The following is a 19,311-nucleotide window of genomic DNA, read 5'->3' on the forward strand; positions in this document are numbered from 1 at the left end:
CCAAGCCCTGTGTAACACCATTATGGAGGGTGTCGGCTTAGGAACTGTCATAAACACTTCATAATCACTCAGACACAAACCGGGTTGCCTGGAGCACATTAGTTTATTAAGTGCCAAATAGGTGTCCGGCTGAACAGAGAATGAAAGCACAACACTACAGATAAAAGTTAGCTTTAGCGCAGGGCTTTGCACATGATATTAATGGGCTGGAAGTTTGGCAGCTTTTCTTTTATTTTTATTGAGGGGGAGAAATGGGCAGGATTTCTAAATATAGACATCTAAGAAGGAAACAGCACCACACAGTTACAGAGGACAGATAATATGATACCCACACCTCTATACTTCAGTGAGGCGTGTGGCAGGAAGCAAGAGAGATCTTTTCTGGGGACAAACTAGCTCGGTGGCTTTCAGATGGTGTCTTGGGGAGCTCTAAAGCTATTAGGAGGGGCTGTAGCTCAGAGTAATAGAGCCCCTGCTTTGCTTGCAGGAGATCCCGGGTTTGATCCCTGGCATCTCCAGGTGGGGCTGGAAAAACTGCCTGAAGGGCTGAAGAGCCGCTTCCGGTCAGTGTCGACAGAACTTGGCTAGATGGACCAATGGTCTGGCTCAGTATAAGGCAGCTTCCTACGTTCCTATGGGTAGGGATGGGAGAATCAGCAAGGCTGATTTGGGTGTGAAAATGCACACCTTCCCCTCATAGACTAAGGTGTGGAGTGTGCTTTTGTTCTTGGGTTTTTTTAACAAAGCATAGCTGCAGGGGTGTATGGAGCACTCCTCATTCACGCGGAGTGACAGCGATCCCCACGAGGTTGCGCCCCCACGTGCATGTAACTCAGCTTTGCTCAACCTGGCTCCCTCCAGATGTTTTGAACTTCGGCCTCAGCATGGCCCGGGGTCAGGAATACTGGGAACTGTCGTCCAAAACATCTGGAGGGCTCATAGCTGTGGGAAGTTAGTGTAAGTTGATCCTATGGTATAAAGCACACTCCACAGTCCCCTGCAGTCCACAGCACAGGGGGAGGATGGTCCTTCGGTACACAAATTGATAAAGAAAAGGCGTTGCTGAAGGCACAACCTTTGAAACTCACTGCTCTGCAGCAGTAGCTTCTAAACCAGGGTTGGGCCACTCAGGCCTCTTCAGACGTGTCAGCCTACAACTCCCATCGGCCCTACCTAGCATTGCTAATGGTGGTAGATGCTGGGAAATGTAGGCCAGAACATCTGGAGGCCCACAAGTGGCCCACTCTTGTTTTAAATTGTGTTCTGGGGAGCCCTGGGATGCCTTGGAACTTGTCAGGAATTCCTCCATGAGAAGGTCAGTCATGATCCACAGCGAAGAAGACAGCTTGCTGAAGAGAGGGATGGGCCATAGCTCAGCGGTTCAGTCCCTGCTTTGCACACAGAACGGCCCAGCTCTGATCCCCAGCATCTCCAGGCAGAGCTAGGAAAGAATCCAGCCTGAAACCCTGGCAAGCCGCTGCTAGTGTTGACAGGGCAGTTTTGGGATGTTCTCAGTCAGTCACGACTAGGGAAGGCAACAGCAACCCCCCCCCCCCCGCTACAGTCTGCCATGAAAACGCCAGCGCAAGCGGTGTCCCTCTAGGGGTCAGCAATGACCCGGTGCTTGCACAGGAGGAACCTTTCCTGTCCTATCCTTTCCAGTCTACACAGAGCAACTCTCTGCCCTTTACAAATGGAGGGTGCACACACCAGGCCCCTCTGCAACGTGCAGGGTCCTCCTTCAGCAGACAGGACTTGGAGAAAGGATTCCACAAAGGTAGAAAGGACAAAAACCGGCTGCTTTTACTCGGATGCCAACTCAGGACACAGGAACGTCATTCCCATCTACCCTCCTTGTGTGTTCTAACCCATCTTTAGAACATCTCTGCTGCCGCCCCTGAGACGGCCAATCTCATTTTTAGATCAGTGACGCAGTGACACCTACTGCTCATTCTCAGAAACAACAGTTTGTGGCAGCCGTTTAACAAAAAAGAGAGAGAGAGAGAGAGAAGGAGAGACCCTCTTGTTTTACATGAAGATCAAGTTTTTAAAACAATAGTTTATCAATATATTTATATTTAAGGAGTTCTTCAGCCCAGCTCATTTGGAATAGGAAGTTCTTGTCATAAAGGAAGTTGCCTCATACTAGGTCAGGCTAGTCCAATATTGTCTCTGCTCTGACCAGCAGAGAACTTCCAGAGCCTCAAGAGGAGAAGAGTCTTTTCCATCACCTGCTCCCCGCTCTTTTTAAATGGAGATGCCAAAGACTGAACCCAGGACTCTCTGCATGCTATGGTCCCTCCCCAAGCCATTACTTTTGGCGATAAAAACATAATCAGAGTGATCAGCAAAGACTCGCGCTTTTCTGAAACCATCTATGCTGCCACTGAAATCCAGCAAGACAAAAAGCACTGGCAGAAATGGTTCCTGTGATCCATTCAAACTGAAGCTCCTCAAGTAGTGTCCACCCATCTCTCTCCCGTTCTCTATATAGGTAAACAGATATTTATTTGAGGTATTTTTATCCTGCTCCTCAGCCAAGAAGGCTCCAGGAGCATCTTACATGCAATGAGTAAAACAAGACGATCCTTCCTGGCAGGCTTACAATCTAAAAAGACACAACACGCAAGGAAAGTACTGGATTTGGACTAGATGAAGCCTATTAAACTTCTCAGACCTTATTAAACGAACAAACAAAAGAAGATACTTCATACCAGGTCAGACCACTGAGCTGTCCAGCCTAGTATTGTACGATCTGACTGGCACTTGCTCTCCAGGATAATAGGATGGAGACCTTCCCCATCACCTGCTACCCAGTCCTTTTAGCTTAGCTTTCCCCTTCCTGATGGCCTGCAGATGTGTTGGATTATGACTCCCAGCATGTCCCAGGCTGTTTTAGCAGAGATGCCTGGGATTGGGACCTTCTGCATGCAAAGCAGTTGCTCGACCACTGAGCTATGGTCTCCCTTCAAGGGAGATGGCACTCAACAGATTTTCTGGCAGGGAATTCCATACATAACAGAGATGCCCTAAACTTACTGCTGCAACACTTTTCCATGGTTTCAATAGCTCTCATTGCAACTATAAACTGGCTACTTCATCTGCTCTTTCCCATTTTAACAGATGACGATGATATTACAAATAGATTAACGTGGCCAGCCAACAACACACGTTCCCTTGGTGACTTACAAAACAAGAAGTAAAATAAAATATTAATATTAAATATTATGAATTTAAGACATAACACACACACGAAAATGCAGCATAAAATATCAACATATAAAAGCTCTATTATTATTAACTGTTGTTATTATTTCTTAGACGCCTTTCTCTAAAAAGACTCAAAGCAGCTTACAAGAAAAAATTAAAGCATACAACATTTAAAACTGCTAAAATCAATTATCAGCTAAAATAGCAGCACCCCATGACATCTACAAACAACTGAACCCAATTAATTAGCCCATGATATGCAGTCAAATGCTTTGGGAAAGAACTCTTAACCTGGTGCCAAAAAGCACCAGGCAGGCCTCACTACGGACAGCATTCCACAATCGCCAGGCCACCACCAAAAAGGCCCTCTCCCTTGCTGCCATCTTCTGAACCTCCCTTGGAGGAGGCCTTCAGAAGAGGGCCTGAGATATTGTTCATAGTGTACAGATACGTTCATACCAGGAGAGGCGCTCCATCTGGTATTGTTGTCCTGAGCCATATAAGGTTTTATAGGTTAAAAACAGCATCTGGAATTGGACTCAGAACCATACAGGCATCTCGTACAAACAGGCCAGAATCAGAGTTATATACTCAGACCTAATGGTCCCTACCATTAATCTGATTGCCACATTTTGCACAAGCTGCAGTTTCCAAACTGTCTTCAAAGGCAACCTCACAGTGCTTGCTTTTTTCCTCCTCCCTCCCAATCCCTTTTCAGTTTGTGACGTATCTTTTCAGGCAGGGAATGTCTTAATATTAATCTTTGTAAGCCGCTCTGGGAGCCTTTTTCAGCTGAAGCGTGGGGTAAAAAATGCTGTCAATAAACAAATACTGCAGAAGGCCAACGGCAGGGTACCTTGAAGAATGCACAAAGGCTCACAGAAGAGAGGTACTCACAGGTATACTCCATATCTGTATCCCGTCACTGTAGCCAATCATTAGCAGCAAAGGAGGCTCATTGCCTGTGCTGTGCATCTCATGCAACTCCACATTCCTCGATGTGTCTAAAAGGTTAAGCAGAAAAACAAAGTTAGAAGTCACAGCAGTTGCAGCAGCAAATTCAGATGACAACTGCTGTATATTATCATGATTATCACCACCAAAAGAAAATGCACATGCATTTAGGAAAGCTCTAGCCATGTTTTCACTTTTTCACCTGCCCCCTAGTGAAAACTTCTGGGCAGATGTGTATACTGTAGTAAATGGTGACTGTTGACATTTACTGGGAATTCTTAAGACTGGAGAGAGGCCAGCAAGAAACGTTTACATCACGAGGCTTGGTTTTTTGCACATGCCAGCAAGGTTATGCTCAAAATCCTACAAGCTAGGCTTCAGCAGTATGTGAACCAAGAACTACCAGAAGTACAAGCTTGGGTTTCGAAGAGGCAGCGGAACTAGAGATCAAATCGCCAACATTCGCTGGATCATGGAGAAAGCAAGAGCATTCCAGAAAAATGTCTATTTCTGCTTCATTTGATTGTGTGGATCACAACAAACTGTGGCAAATTCTGAAAGAGATGGGAGTACCAGACCACCTTACCTGTCTCCTGAGAAACCTGTACGAGGGTCAAGAAGCAACAGTAAGAACCGGACATGGAACCGATTGGTTCAAAATTGGGAAAGGAGTATGACAGGGCTGTATATTGTCGCCCTGCTTATTTAATTTATATGCAGAGTACATCATGAGAAACGCCAGGTTGGATGAATCACAGGTTGGAATTAAGATTGCCGGGAGAATTATGAACAACCTCAGATATGCAGACGATACCATCCTAATGGCAGAAAGTGAAGAGGATCTAAAGAGCGTCTTGTTGAGGGTGAAAGTGGACAGTGCAAAAGCTGGTTTGAAACTCAACATAAAAAAACTAAGATCATGGCATCTGGCCCCATCACTTCCTGGCATATAGAAGGGGAAGAAATGGAAGCAGTGACAGATTTTACTTTCTTGGGCTCCAAGATCACCGCAGACGGTGACTGTAGCCATGAAATTAAAAGACGCTTGCTCCTTGGGAGGAAAGCTATGGCACACCTAGACAGCATAGTAAGAAGCAGAGACATCACCTTGCCGACAAAGGTCCGTCTAATCAAAGCTATGGTTTTCCCAGTAGCAACGTATGGCTGTGAGAGCTGGACTATAAGGAAGGCTGAGCGCCGAAGAATTGATGCTTTCGAACTGCGGTGCTGGAGAAGACTCTTACGAGTCCCCTGGACTGCAAGGAGGTCAAATCAGTCCATCCTAAAGGAAATCAACCCTGACTGCTCATTGGAAGGACAGATACTGAAGCTCAAATATTTTGGCCACCTAATGCAAAGAGAAAACTCCCTGGAAAAGACCCTGATGCTGGGAAAGATTGAAGGCAAAAGGAGAAGGGGATGGCAGAGGATGAGATGGCTAGATAGCATCACCAAGGCAATGAATATGAACTTGAGCACACTCCGGGAGAGAGCGGAGGACAGGAAGGCCTGGTGTGCTATGGTCCATGGGGTCACGAAGAGTCGGCCACAACTTAACAACTGAACAACAACAACAAGTTGTAGCATGTCAGTAATTGTCTACTAACAATAAGTGATGGAAGTGGGAGAGACATTTACTGAAGGCATTCGGTTGGCTGTGATATTTACTGTAAATGTCAAGAGTTTTCAAATATCTCTCTGTGGGCCTCTTAAGAATTACCAATGAATGTCTACATTCTCCACAGTGTTCTCACATACATACGTATGTGGCAGATGATCTGCATTCTGTCTTTGCTAGTCAGTGTGGGACGTTTCGCAAGGCTGCTATCGTAGGCTTTAGGTATTTCATGACATAGGTTTAACACTGTTTCTGTAATATTATTTAAACTGTCTATTACTTTGGTTATATTGTGAGCTGCTTTGTGCAGACTATCTAGAAAAGTGGGAAATAAATACTTAACCAAATGTAAATAACGAAAGGAAAGAAGGATGAGGACAACATTTGCTAAGGAGACAAGACAGTTGAGGAGAGAAGCAGTTAAAATGGTGGGAAACCGTTGAGGAGGTGAGAAAGATGTGAGGGTTGTGAAGCTGATGGTGGGGAGCCTTGCTCAGGTCCTGTGGAATGAATCGACTGAGGTGGGAGCCGCGATTGGGTGTTGAAAGCGGCAGCAGAGTCTGGAGACAGAAGAGTACAGCCCTGGCAAAGAGGGACAAGACAGCTGTGACAAGCAAGGGATCTGGCGACCTGCAAGACAAAGGATCAGCATGGAGCGTCATCTCAACGTGACACTCAGGAAACATCGCAGCAACAGACAGGATATAGTCAAAGAAGACTGACGGTTCAGCACATTACATAAGAAAGAATATGGCATTATAAAAGTAATATATTTTGAAGAGAAACTATTTATTATTAAAAGTTGTTTAAATGTAAGCGTTTGTGTCCGTTTCAAACAGGGCCAGCGTCACAAGTAGGCCTGGTCGGCCACCTGCCGGGGGCCCACACCCCAGCAGGGACCCACTGACAAGATCCCCCTGGACTTGCTCCTCCTCTTCGCCATTGCAACCTGCTTGCTCCCCTGCCTGTCGCTCTGGCCCAGAGAGTGGTGGGAGTGAGAAGGAGGTGCAGCAGACGCCGCGGCCTCCTTGCTCTCTGCCTGGCAAGCAAGCAAGCAAGCAAGCGGTAGCAACGATGAGGAAGAGGAGGAGCCAGAACAGCTGGTGACAATGATCGTGAGGAGGCAGACTCACTGGGGTAGGTGGCCCATTAAGGGTGCCTTGCCCAAGGGCCCTCAAAAACCTGGAGCCGGCACTGCTTTCACACTCTCTTCCGGATTACACCATTGGACCCTGGTCTTGAAGTTGCCAAGCAGAGATACAGGCCATGGGTGTTACAGCAAGTGGCCAAAGTTTAGCCGCTGTCAGCTCTCATTTATGAACATTCACGATCCGAAATCGTTTTGATGATGGCCTGAAAAGGAGGTACCTATTTCTCTGCCTTTTGGACATATACCAGAGAACAGAGACAGTGAATAGCCATAGGGTTCTCTGAGTTTTTGGACATCCACAGAATTTGGCAGGGATTGTGGATATTTGCAATAACGTGTGTGCATATACGTTTCTGTCTACTACGACAGTTAACCTCTAGCCTTTCACCAGCTTCCAAGAATCAGGATAGATAAGGTGAACTTTCAACACTTCTTAAATTCACCTAAACCCAAATGTCTTTCTTAGAGCGATTTGCTACCACAGATTTCTCTCTCTCCTCCAGTGTAACCTTCTCTAAGACAATATATACAGGGCTGCTGTTATCCAAGATTCTGCACAAGTATGCAGAATTTGATACTCTACGGGGGAGAAAAATCACAGGGAATCCTAACTTCCATGGTGGGGGGGACTTCGAGCCATTATGGTTGCAAAGGTACATGCAAAGTTTTGTTATTCCATTTCTATACCGCCCAATAGCCTAAGCTGTCTGGGCAGTTCACAACCATATGGATAATGCCTGGTGACACCGCAGAAAAAAAGTGAGGGCAACAAATCTGATTTACTGAGACCCTGCTTGGCTGCCATGTAGGGCTGATGGGCTGAGTTGTGCAGCCATGACTTAGAGCAGTGGGAGTTGTAAGGGACTGGGAAGACTGAGTGGGAATATCTGAGCTCCAAAATAAATGCCATGCTGACACCCTTAAAGCCATACTGTTTGGTAGAAGCAGAAGAAAAGCTTCCTGAACAGCAGCTGAAAAGAAGTGTTAAAACAACAGCCAATCACAGTAGCGTTACTGTTTAATATCAGCAGTGTCTAAAAACTAGGCCATATCAGCTGAAACCTTTCTGGAAGAGTCTTAGCCAAATGCCAAAGAGGCCTAGCAAACCTCTCTAGGAAGAAATTCCACAGAGTGAATGCCACTACCGAGAAGGCCTACCAAACCTCAGCTGGCGAGAGCACAAAAAGCAAGGCTTGAGATGTTGAATAGAGTAGATGCAGGGCTACATGTGGAAGACGGGGGATCTTAAGATACGAAGGTGCCAAAACACTTAGAGCTTTAAAAGTCAAAACCAGCAACCTGAACGACTGGGAGAACAAGATGGAGTAGAAAGAACAAGATGGTGGGGTGGGGAGACACATACCATTCAAGTCAGCATTTTCAAATCTGACCCATACAATTTTCTCCTTTTCTTCTGTTGGAGCTGTGCCACTGTAGGCCTAAAAGAAAGAAAGAAAGAAAGAAAGAAAGAAAGAAAGAAAGAAAGAAAGAGAAGGAGGGGTTCAAAATGTTATTACTGCCCGCCAATGATGATAATGCAAAAACTATGCTGTTAATTATCAATTTTGCAACCATTAACTACCAGGGATGTAGTGGTAAATTTCGAGGTGCAGGCACTTATCATGACAACCCCCACAGTCATGCCCCCAAGAAGAGTCCAACAATGCATATCAACAAACCAGTTCTAGCAGTTTTCATTTCCTCCATTAGCAGGTCTTTTGTAAAGTTAGTGGGTTTTAATTTCCCTTTCAGGGCTAAGATACCCCTAAGTACTTTGAATTACAACAGGGAACAAGATATTGTCCCTGGAAAAATTCATTTCCCCCTAGCTGCTGTGAGGACTGCAGCTCAGCTCAGAGGGAACAGGGAAGTCTGAGCAGACGACATCAGCTTCCCTGCTAATAAAAAAAGTGCTAGCACTGTGTCCCTGTGAGCCCGGGCTCCACTGTTAACCACAGCCCAAAAGACAGCTCACATCTATTAATCCAGCACATGGGACCAACTAGAAAATGGCACAGTGTATCCTTCCTCCCAAAAGGAGTGTCCCTATTCAGGGTTTCAGTCAACCTGGCCCACCAAGGAGGGCACTCCACTCTCCTCCCTGTTTTTCCTTTCCCAACAATCACTCTACATTCCATGGCTAGTCAGCATACTCAGTCCTCATTGGGCTGTTTTTTTATTTGGGGGTTGGGCGGGGGGAGTTGGCCCTCTTGCTGCATTGTGTGTTGGTGTGTTGTTGTTTTTACAGATTTGTTGTACTTCTGCAACCTTGGGGTTCTTCCCAAGCAGGCAGATACCTTCTCTTGTTTCTCAGAAGTCCCGTTTTGGCTACAGTCCTATCAGCACTCACAACCTGAGTTTGCTATCAGGTTTTTTAAACTGTGCAATACCATAAAACCACAGTATCGTTTAAAAAGCAGTATGGCTGACTACACTGTCTTTTGATCATGCCAGGTTTCGTAACCATGTTCTTGTGTTTTTAACTGCAACTGGTTTTACGTTATCCACTTTGCACCTTTGTGAAAAGGAGAAAAGCCGCGCATCCCTTTTGAGAACCACACACCAGCCCAGCGTTGTGAAGTATTTGTGCTTACCTGTGGTACAACGTCTTGCAGAAACGTAACCACACTTTCCATATAAGACTGTTCCCTGGAACAGGAAAAGAATATAACAAATGAGTGTCCATAAACACCTGAAGTGCAGGTTCAAGGGCATCAGGAAAGGGAGAGAGCCTTTTCCAAGAAAGGCCAGGATTCTCAGCTTTAAGGAGTCATATATGTGAAATCTTCACATAGCAAAGAGCCAAAGACACCCATGCTAAAGCAGGCAGCAGCTGTCTGATCAACACCATGAGGCAATGTCAAAATTCTGTGTGTAGACACGTTAGGAGACTGCAATTACTTGGGGTTTCCCTCTGAGTGTACACACAGCATTATATTCCCAGATAAGATGATCACACACTTAAAAAATAATAATTCAGTAACTTTGTATCCCACTGTTCAGAGTCCCTAATGTGGTCCATACAAGAATAAAAATATAAAAGTTAGATTTTAAAATTTTGTGTCATCATCTCGAATATCCCACAGAACATCTGTCCCATGGAATGCAACGGGCGCTAATGAGAAGTACATCTGCATAGCACTGCCCCTTCATCTCCACACCTTTGCCAAGGGTTTCGCTTTCAGGCGTTTTCTTAGATAGTAGAATCCTGGGAGTTTTAAGAGCATGACAGAATACTGGGAATGGACTGTTGTGTACGTGAAAAATGGATACTGCAGAATTAGTTCTTTTAATTTTAGACTTTAAAAATTAGGTTTTCTCACAGGGGTGGAATGATCTGTAGCTTAGGCAGAGATTTCCATTAATAGCCAATACATTTTCTAATTGGCTGAAGAAGTGAAGCTCAAATTTAAAAATACAGAAGATTCAAAGGCTTGTTGCTTGACTTTAGGTTCTAATACAAAATGTCAGTGATGTTCTAGAGCAGGAGCAGGCAGACCTCAGGCCTGCAGGGTCTGCTTCATTTTTTGCCAGGATCCCAAGATCCACCACTCAGGTGTGCAAAACAGATACGCTTAGAATTACAGGGTTCTGAGCCAATGAATTTGTTTCAAATATGAGACCTGAATGGAGCTCACTTCCACCCAAAAATCCACTCCAAGTTACCAAACCTGACATAACACCCAAAAGCAGAACCCTGAGCCAGGATATAGAGATAAAGGGGCAGAGCTATGCAAATGAAGTTCCCAGTGGTTCCCAGTGAATTCTGTGGGAGAAGAATAAGTAGGCTGTAACCTGGGAACAAGAAATTGCAAGTAAATAAATAGGTACCGCCTCGGCGGGAAAGGTAACAGCGTTCCGTGCACCTCGGTGTTCAGTCATGCCGGCCACATGACCACGGAAGCGTCTTCGGACAGCGCCGGCTCTTCAGCTTAGAAACGGGGATGAGCACCGCACCCTAGAGTCGGACACGACTGGTTGGGGACACCTTTACCTTTACCTTTTTAACCTGGGACACAGCTGACGAACAGCAAACCAAACTTCATTTCAGCAGTATAATTTAGGGCAGACTTCCCCAAACTGGTACCCTCCAGATGTTTTGGACTGCAAATTCCCAGCATTACTGACCACTGGTCATGCTGGCAGGGGCTGATGGGAACTGAAGTCCAAAACATCTAGAGGACACAAGGTTCAGGAAGGCTGATTTAGGCACGGGGCGGGGGGGGGTCATTTTGTTGCTGCTATTGTTAAACAATGGGGATTCAGAAATCCTTTTCAATCTACTGCAACTTTGCCAGTAGATCCAGTTCCACCTTCTGCTCACCCCTCTTGCAGAGCAGGGTTAAAAAAAGGCAATTTGGAAATGAAATCAAGGCTGCAGTCCTATACATATTTACCTTTGAACTCAATGGGACTTACTTCAGTTGATAACTGAATTCAATGGGCCTTACTTCTGAATAAACAAGCACAGGAATTGAGCTATACATCACTAAAAACAGACCCACGCTTTTGATCATTGTCTCTTCCCTAATGGTCCAAAGCTCAGATCTTGAGGGTATGTTGTACAACAAAGATGACAAAACCTTATGGCGAAGCAGCAGTCACACTTGTGCTGACACTTTTGCACCACAGAGCACAAGGCTGAAGCAGTGAAAAGCACACTCAAAACATATGTTTTGTCCTGGCCAAACTATCAGCTTATTACAAAAACAGAACAAGAAAACTAGAACAGAGAGAATTCCTCAATTTTCAACCCCCAAAGTGGCTATTAACTTAAAAGGTGCTTCAAACATCAGAAATATGGGAGGTTTTTCCCCCGCAAAAGGACTATAAATCTATTTTTATATTTTTATTTTTATTATTATCAGTTAATTGGGGAAAATATTAAAGGGTAGGCATAAAAGAAATTCCACAAGGCTGCAGCCAAGGGAGAGATAGGAAGTACAGCCATTTCATCAGCCCTGCTGAAAGACCAGCCACATCAAGTTCCTCCTCCAACTTTCACCTAGCATCAGCTATTCCATCAGGCTGTAGCCAAGGGAGAGATAGGAAGCAGGGCAACTCCATCAGCCCTGCTGAAGAGCAGCTCCATCAGATCACTGCTCTCCCTGAACTGTTTCTACTAAAATTCTTATAAGAACTACCAGCTCCATCAGGATTCCTACTGTCCCTAAATTGTTTCTATTCCAGCTGGTCATTATAAGTGCTACTATTAAATGTTAAGAATGTGTGTGCGGGTTTGCTTTTTTCCTCTTTCCTCCCTATCCCCTTTTCCTTTTGAGCCATCCACGTCTTTTAGATGGCAAGCCTGTAATGCAGGGGCTATCTTGTTTAATTGATTATATGTATGCCACTTTGGGAATTTTATTGAAGAGCAGAGCAAAAGTGCTTTAAGTCAGCCTTCCCCAACCTGATGCCCTCCAGATGTTTTGGACTTCAACTTCCTTCAACCCCAGCCAGAGTAGCCAAAGGTCAGGAATCATAGAATAGTAAGGTTCGAAGGGACCTATAAGACCATTGAGTCCGATCATGGCAGTTGCAGTCCAAAACCTCTGGAGGGCACCAGGTTGGGAAAGGTTGCTGTAAGGGGTGAGCAGATGGTAGATCTCCAGGTGTTTTGGACTTCAACTCCCAGAAGCCCCTGCCAGCTGGGAACTGAAGTCCAAAACACATGGAGATCTACTTTCTGCCCACCCTGGCTTTCAGTAAATAAATATGTCCCTCTGCCCCACGTATGATATTTATAATGTTTGAAGTGGCTTTTAAGTTAACAGTAAATCAGGGAAAGCATTATTTATTTGGAGTATTTTTATTCTACTCATCAGCCAAAAGGACTTCCAGAGCAGCTTACAAATAATCAGTAAAAGAAGACAGTCCCTGCCTGCAGCTTACAGTCTAAAAAGACACAGCACACAAGGAAAAAGGAATAGGGAGGGAAGAGGGGGAAATTAAGCCTTTCAGTAGGGCTGGTGGAATGTCTCTGCTTCCCCCTTGCATCTCCCTCAATACAGCCTGCTGGTGGTGACCGCTGAGGGAGGAGGAGCTTTCATGAGGGGTGAGGACCACAGAAGTGCATTCTGCAAATTTCAACATCTGCCATGCAAACACACCCTTACATGTTTTGTCTTCCCTTTGCAATTCCAGGTGAATTACACTGGATTTCGCCTACAAATCAGTACTTCAAACCACTTACGTGACAGCCTGCGGACGAACCACCACTCCTCCAGTACAGCGACTTGGGCGGCGGGGAGATTCAGCAGCCATGGCTGATCCGTCAATTCCTGTGGGCAGGAGACAATTTTTTAAAAAAGTTCTCATTACAGAACATCTTACAGCTTCTCACTCAGAGGGAGAACCCTTCTTCCGCATTTATCCGTAGCACTGTTTAAACAAGAAACTGACCCCTCGAGACATGTTTGCCTGCAACAGACCTGAAGAGGCAAGTTATGATAGAAAAATGGTGCGACATGCTTCTTCAGTTTTCACAGCTCCATATTAAAATAGCTGGCAGTACAAGCGGAGATGCTCTGTGTGGCCTGGGTACCCACTGCTCATTTTTATACTGGCCAGTAAAAACACAAAACATATGCCTGCACGCACAGACATGCTGAAACACACGTTCAGAGGTGTAGCTGTGGGTAGCTCAGTGGTAGAGCAACTACTTTGCATGCACAAGGTCCCAGGTTCAATCCCCAGCATCTCTAGGTAGGGCTGGAAAAATTCCTGCCTGAAACCCTGGAGAGCCCTTGCTGCCAGTCAGTGTCGACAGTACTGGGCTAGATGGACCAAGGGTCTGACTCAATATAAGGCAGCTTCCTATGTTCCTAAGTTCACACTTTCTACATTCCCAGACATGTGAGGACATTTGGTTTGCAAGTAGGCCTTACATAGTTGCTCAAGTACATAAGAACCACCTCCAAGCCCATCAGGAAGGGAAGCTTTTCAAAAGCTGGGTTGATTTTTCTTGTCTTCTAAGCCATAACATTTATGGCATAAATGATTCACATAGGTACATGTGATCAGGTAGGCTACCAAAAATGTCAGGGGGCTAGTCATTCTTATGGATGTATTTGTCAGGCTGACATATATGCATACATACATGTGGGCACACGTTCTCTCTGACATGAGTTCCTCCTCCCCCAGACAAGCAAACGACAGCATGGAGAGAAAGAGAAGAGCAACAACAGCTTCTTCCCAAATGAGGCAGTTGTAGGGACTGGCCGTGAGTCAGTGGCAGAGCACATGTTTTGCATCCCGAAGGTCCCAGGTTCAGTCCCTGGCATCTCCAGGTAAAAGGACCAGGTTGCAGGCAATGGGATAAACCTCTGCTGAGTCCCACTCCCAAATACTAGGCTAGCTGGACCAATGGTCTGGCTAAGGCAGCTTCCTAAATGTAGGCATGGCCAGTGGCAGGCTCTAGGACCCCAATCTTCAACCCACAGCTGGATTGCTGCCTTACTCAAGGTGGTTTGCACAGCTGGCACTGTAACATTTGGTTTTTAAAGAGGGAGAGAGAGGGAGAAAGGGGGAGGGGGAGAAAAAGCGTCCATCCACTGTACCATTTTGAACTACATCTATACTATTTAAACTTCCACAGCTATAAAAACAAATCCTGGGTTTCCATTTGTAACACTGGAGGACTCACCAGAAGACCCCTGACATTCTGCTCTACACTTAAAGGCTCCACTGGGTCTTTGGACATCATAAAACACATATCGTGCATTTTATTAATCTTACAGTGTATGAAAGGTTACGTTTTGTTACGTTTTGTTACTAAGCCACCTTTCAGCCAAAAGGCCCCCAAAGTGGCTCACAAAAATATACAGATAAAATAGTCAAACAATACTCTAAACACAAGTTTAAAGCAGAAATATCACAACAGCTGCTTAAAACTAAAACAACTAAAAAAAAACCCTGCAGCCCGAACCCTGCCTGCTTTCCCCAACCTGGTGTCTTCCAGATGTTTTGAGCTTCAACTCCCATCAACCCAAGCCAGCATCACCAATAGTCAGTAATACTGGGAATTTGTAGTTCAAAACATCTGGAAGGCTCCAGGCTGGGAGAAAAGTGGCTTATGCCATAATAAATGTGTTAGTCTTTATGGCACCACCAGGCTCTTTGTTGTTTTTGCTACAACAGACTAACATGGATACCCCTCTAGGAGCTGAAGGGGCCACAGGTCAAACAACAGTGCACCTTTTGTGTTTCCCTGCTCTCAGAGCAGCTGGGGGTCAGTATAATGGAGAGTCAGTATAATTTCACATTATTATTGTTATTATTATTGAGATTTTAAACGCGCCTTTCAGGATGCACTGCCCTCACAGGGCCTCTTACAATACCTCAAAAACATGACCATACAACTATAATTACATAAACATACACAAATACACAAACCAGCAGCTAGTAATTGTAAGCATGAAATGCAGACTGGAACATGCCTCTTCATCACCCCTTCCAAAGACTACCTGTGATACTGACTAGTCAGTTTCACACCCACACCCACACCCCCTTGCCTGCCTTGAAGCCTGGATGCCCCTTCAGTAAGGGGAGCCCAGATGCTTTTCCCCAAGATCAGCCCTTGTTCCAATTTTATTTTAATTTAACGTCATGTTTTAAATATTTTAGTCATTTTAAGCAGGCCCAGAGGTCGGGTCAAAACAATCCAGGCTTCCTCAAACATATACAACACACACTGACCAGCAGGGGGCCATAATACATTCTGCTGACCCGAAACTTGTAACTGGCCTGGCAGAGCAGTGTTACCTCTGACCACAAACATGAGCACACACAGGCCAAAGACAGTAACACGAGCACACACAGGCCAAAGACAGTTGCCACCGCCTGCTACAACACAAAGCAGTTAGCATATTCTACTCCAACCCACTTCTCCTGCCATCTTCCCCACATGCTGCATGACTGAACACACAAAGAACAGAAAGGAATAAAGGTAGCAAGCAGTACTAGAAAAGCCAGCTTCCTGTATCACCCACTACCACTTTCAGCCATTCTAATTAACATCTCTCCAGTTAGAGGTCACCATTTCCCCGCCCCCCTGGTGCCATATTAGAGCACTTGAGAGGCAGTGTGGTGTAGTGGTTAGGGCGTTGAACTGGGTCTCAGGAAATCCAGTTTCTAACTGCCAGAAAACCCTGGCATTCTCAGAGTATAGAGTATTCAGCCAGAGAACCATGCTGGCTACAAGGAGGAAGGGGAGGGGAGTGTGGCTTCTGGGGTCTAATCTCGGAGCTCTGGGTCCAACCTCGGAGCCCAGAAACCGAAAAATCCTATGTTCCTCAGACACTGTCTAGGGGACACAGGATTGCTCCCTCCACTGTCTCTTTCTGTTACAACTGCTTTTCAGTATGGTTTAATAGTTGTTTAAGATTGCCATGGACTTTCACTGTTTTTCTTGCTGTTATTCTTATTCTGTATTGCTTTTATTTTGATGTCAGGCTGCCCTGAATATTTGTTGGAAAGGCAGGGTATAAAGGCTGAAAATAAAAACATAATAATAAAGTGGTAGGGCGGTGCACAAGTACACATGCATGAATTCAGACAAACGTTATACATGCATGTGCACGTGTATCTGCTGAAAACATAAATAATGTATGTATATGCACCCACCATCTATCCATGTCTGTACATCACACACACCTACATACACACACCCTTTTAACACAACCTTCAACTCACTTGACCATGACTACAGCTACATCATTTCTGTTCTCCCTTCCCCTCCATCCAGTATATATTACACTCACATATCTGTCTGGGTGTATATATAGCATAAAGCAGCTTTCCCCAACCTGGTGTCTCCAGATGTGTTGGCCTCCAACAGTGATGTTGGGGGTTGCATTCCAACACATTCTGAGGGCACCAGGTTGGGAAAGGCTACTGTACATTAGATACACACACCTCCAACAGCCACTGCTCACACCATTAGAGGGGGGTGGGGAGCTCTAGCTCTGCTGAATTGCTACCCACTGCACGGTTGTAACTAATGATCTAGTTGCTGAATTTTAAGCTGCAAGGGGCCTTGCTGCACCCTTCCCTGCCAGAAAAAATACCTATAAGAACTTTGAAACTAAGGAGAATGGCATGGGCTTTACTCCCCCCCCCCCGCCTTCTTACCAACTTTTCCTTTTAAGTCATGTTTTCCAGTTTGTAAGCCTTCCCGCAGGTGAAAAGGGGCTTGTCTTATTGCTGATCTTTGTAAGCCGCCCTGGGAGCCTTTTCAAGCTTGGAGAGGCCTTAAATAAATAAGTTAGATCAGCAACCACATCCCTTCCTCCCTCAACTACAGCTACCAGTTCCCCCTCCCCCTCACAAGCCTTTTCCCCAATCTCCCCTTCCCCACACACCCCACAGCTGCCAAGCCCGTTCTTTTCTACCTCCCTCTCACTTTCCTTCCCCGCACCCCTGCCACAGGACTTTTTGTCTCCCCCCCCCCCCAGAGCTCCAACACATGCAGCTGCCCCCAGACACCCCCCACCCCGCCTCTGCACCTCCCCCACCCTGTGCTTCCAATGAAGGCCCCATACACACCAAATGCCCCCCCCCCAACTCACGCTGCAGCCTTCCCCCATCTGGTGCACAGAGTTGCCCCTCCTCCAAATGGCCCCGGCCCTACACACCCCTGCTACTCCACGTCAGCTCCAGCTCCCCGCTCTCAGGCTGCCCCTCTCTTTCCCCCAGGTCACCCCCCCTTCCACACCCCCACAACTGCCAAACCCTCCAGCTGTTCCTTCCTTCCCCTCTGTCCTTCCCTGCCACAAGACATTTCGTCTCCCCCCACAACACACACAAACGTCAGTGCAGCTCCCCAGACATCCCCTCACCTCGCACTGCCCCCTCCCTCGCACCCCCCCACACACAGACCCCCCCACACAAAGACACACACACACACACAAACACACACACAGACCCGCCACACAAAGACCCCCCCCCACACACAAAGACCCACACACACACAGACCCCCCCCCACACACACACACAAAGACCCCCCCACAGAGACCCCCACACACACACACAGACCCCCCCACACACACACAGACCCCCCACACCCCCACACACAGACCCCCCACACCCCCACACACACCCCACACACCCCCACACACACCCCACACACACAAACCCCCACACACACACCCACAGACCCCCCACACACACCCACAGACCCCCCCCCACACACACACACCCCACACACACACACAGACCCCCCCACACACACACACAGACCCCCCCCCACACACACACACAGACCCCCCACACCCCCACACACACCCCACACACACAAACTCCCCCACACACACCCACAAACCCCCCCACACACACCCACAGACCCCCCACACACACCCACAGACCTCCCCACACACACCCACAGACCTCCCCACACACACCCACAGACCTCCCCACACACACACAGACCCCCCCATTATCCCATGTGTCACAGCCTCCCGCAACCTGGTGCCCTCCAGACGTACTGGACTACAACTCCCATAATCCCCCAGCCATAATACAGCTGCCATGATACACAGCTGACCCCCCTCAAGACCACCCCTCCCCCCACAGCGTCCCTCCCCCGCCCACCGCTCGCGCTCAACGTTCTATCCCCCCCCCCCCCCGGACCTGCTGCGGCCGTTGACGCGCCTCGCCTTGCTTTTCCTCCTCACTGACAATGTTTGGGACCCTCTCGCCGGCCACGGCACCGCCAGCCAATGGCCTGCCGGAGGAGGCGGGCACTGTTTGGCCGGCTCCTCCAATGGCTGGCGGGGAAGCGGGCAGGAGGACGTCAGGGCGGCGCTGCGGGCGGTTGCGCCACCAACGCTGTCTATGGCGCTTCCTTCTTTTCCAAGCGGCTCAGCCCAAGTTGGGTTGAGAAGGCTCAGCACTGAGAGAGGGAGACTTTGGGCACGCCCACCCGGAGCCGAGCGAGGGGGGGGGGCTTTGTTTACATCCGGGCCTCAAAGGAGGGCGGGGGAGGTTCTCGAGGCCAGGCAAAGGCTGGTCACAGCGCGTCCAGGCGGAGCCAATGGGCTTCGGGCACGCTTAAGCCGCGCCCACCGACGATGACATGGCCGGTTGTTTACCTCTTTCCTACTTGGCCAGGCGGGCAGGGCGAGAACGAGGCGCGTGACGCTAGCGCGCGGACTGCGGAATGACGTAAGAGCCGGCCAAAACCATGGAGATGGAAATGGGCTAGAGTGACAGCATACTCTAGCCGATTTCCGGTCTACATTTTCCCATAGACTTGTGAAATCTTTTCAAAACTCTATGGTTCCCCCTCCAATATCCTAAATTCCAACGGAAATTATAGCCGGACTTTGCACCATAGAGATGCCAAAGTGTAGAGTGACTCCAGCCTCGTTGTAATTCAGC

At 47.1% G+C, this 19,311-nt stretch overlaps 1 protein-coding gene across 12 annotated transcripts in view; it reads right to left on the reverse strand.

Annotated features, from left to right (window-relative positions):
* BCAS3 (BCAS3 microtubule associated cell migration factor) overlaps positions 1 to 18,845 on the reverse strand; it is a 583,990-nt gene extending 565,145 nt beyond the window's left edge. For 3 of the 12 annotated variants that reach the window (XM_084823238.1, XM_084823240.1, XM_084823241.1), the window contains exons 1-5: positions 18,562 to 18,843; positions 13,126 to 13,213; positions 9,527 to 9,581; positions 8,296 to 8,371; positions 4,108 to 4,214 (exon numbers count right to left, since the gene is read on the reverse strand). In XM_084823238.1, the coding sequence (XP_084679364.1) occupies positions 4,108 to 4,214; positions 8,296 to 8,371; positions 9,527 to 9,581; positions 13,126 to 13,196 (309 nt within the window). In that variant the 5' untranslated portion in view covers positions 13,197 to 13,213; positions 18,562 to 18,843. Of the gene's footprint in view, positions 1 to 4,107; positions 4,215 to 8,295; positions 8,372 to 9,526; positions 9,582 to 13,125; positions 13,214 to 17,063; positions 17,183 to 18,561 lie in introns of all 12 variants that reach the window. The other 9 variants (XM_084823242.1, XM_084823243.1, XM_084823245.1 and 6 more) reach the window with 7 other exon arrangements.
* Positions 18,846 to 19,311: the final 466 nt, after the last annotated feature.

This window comes from Heloderma suspectum, chromosome 16, assembly GCF_057233095.1.
Source record: "Heloderma suspectum isolate Gila_16-S chromosome 16, 16-S_ref, whole genome shotgun sequence".
Taxonomy (NCBI): domain Eukaryota; kingdom Metazoa; phylum Chordata; class Lepidosauria; order Squamata; family Helodermatidae; genus Heloderma; species Heloderma suspectum.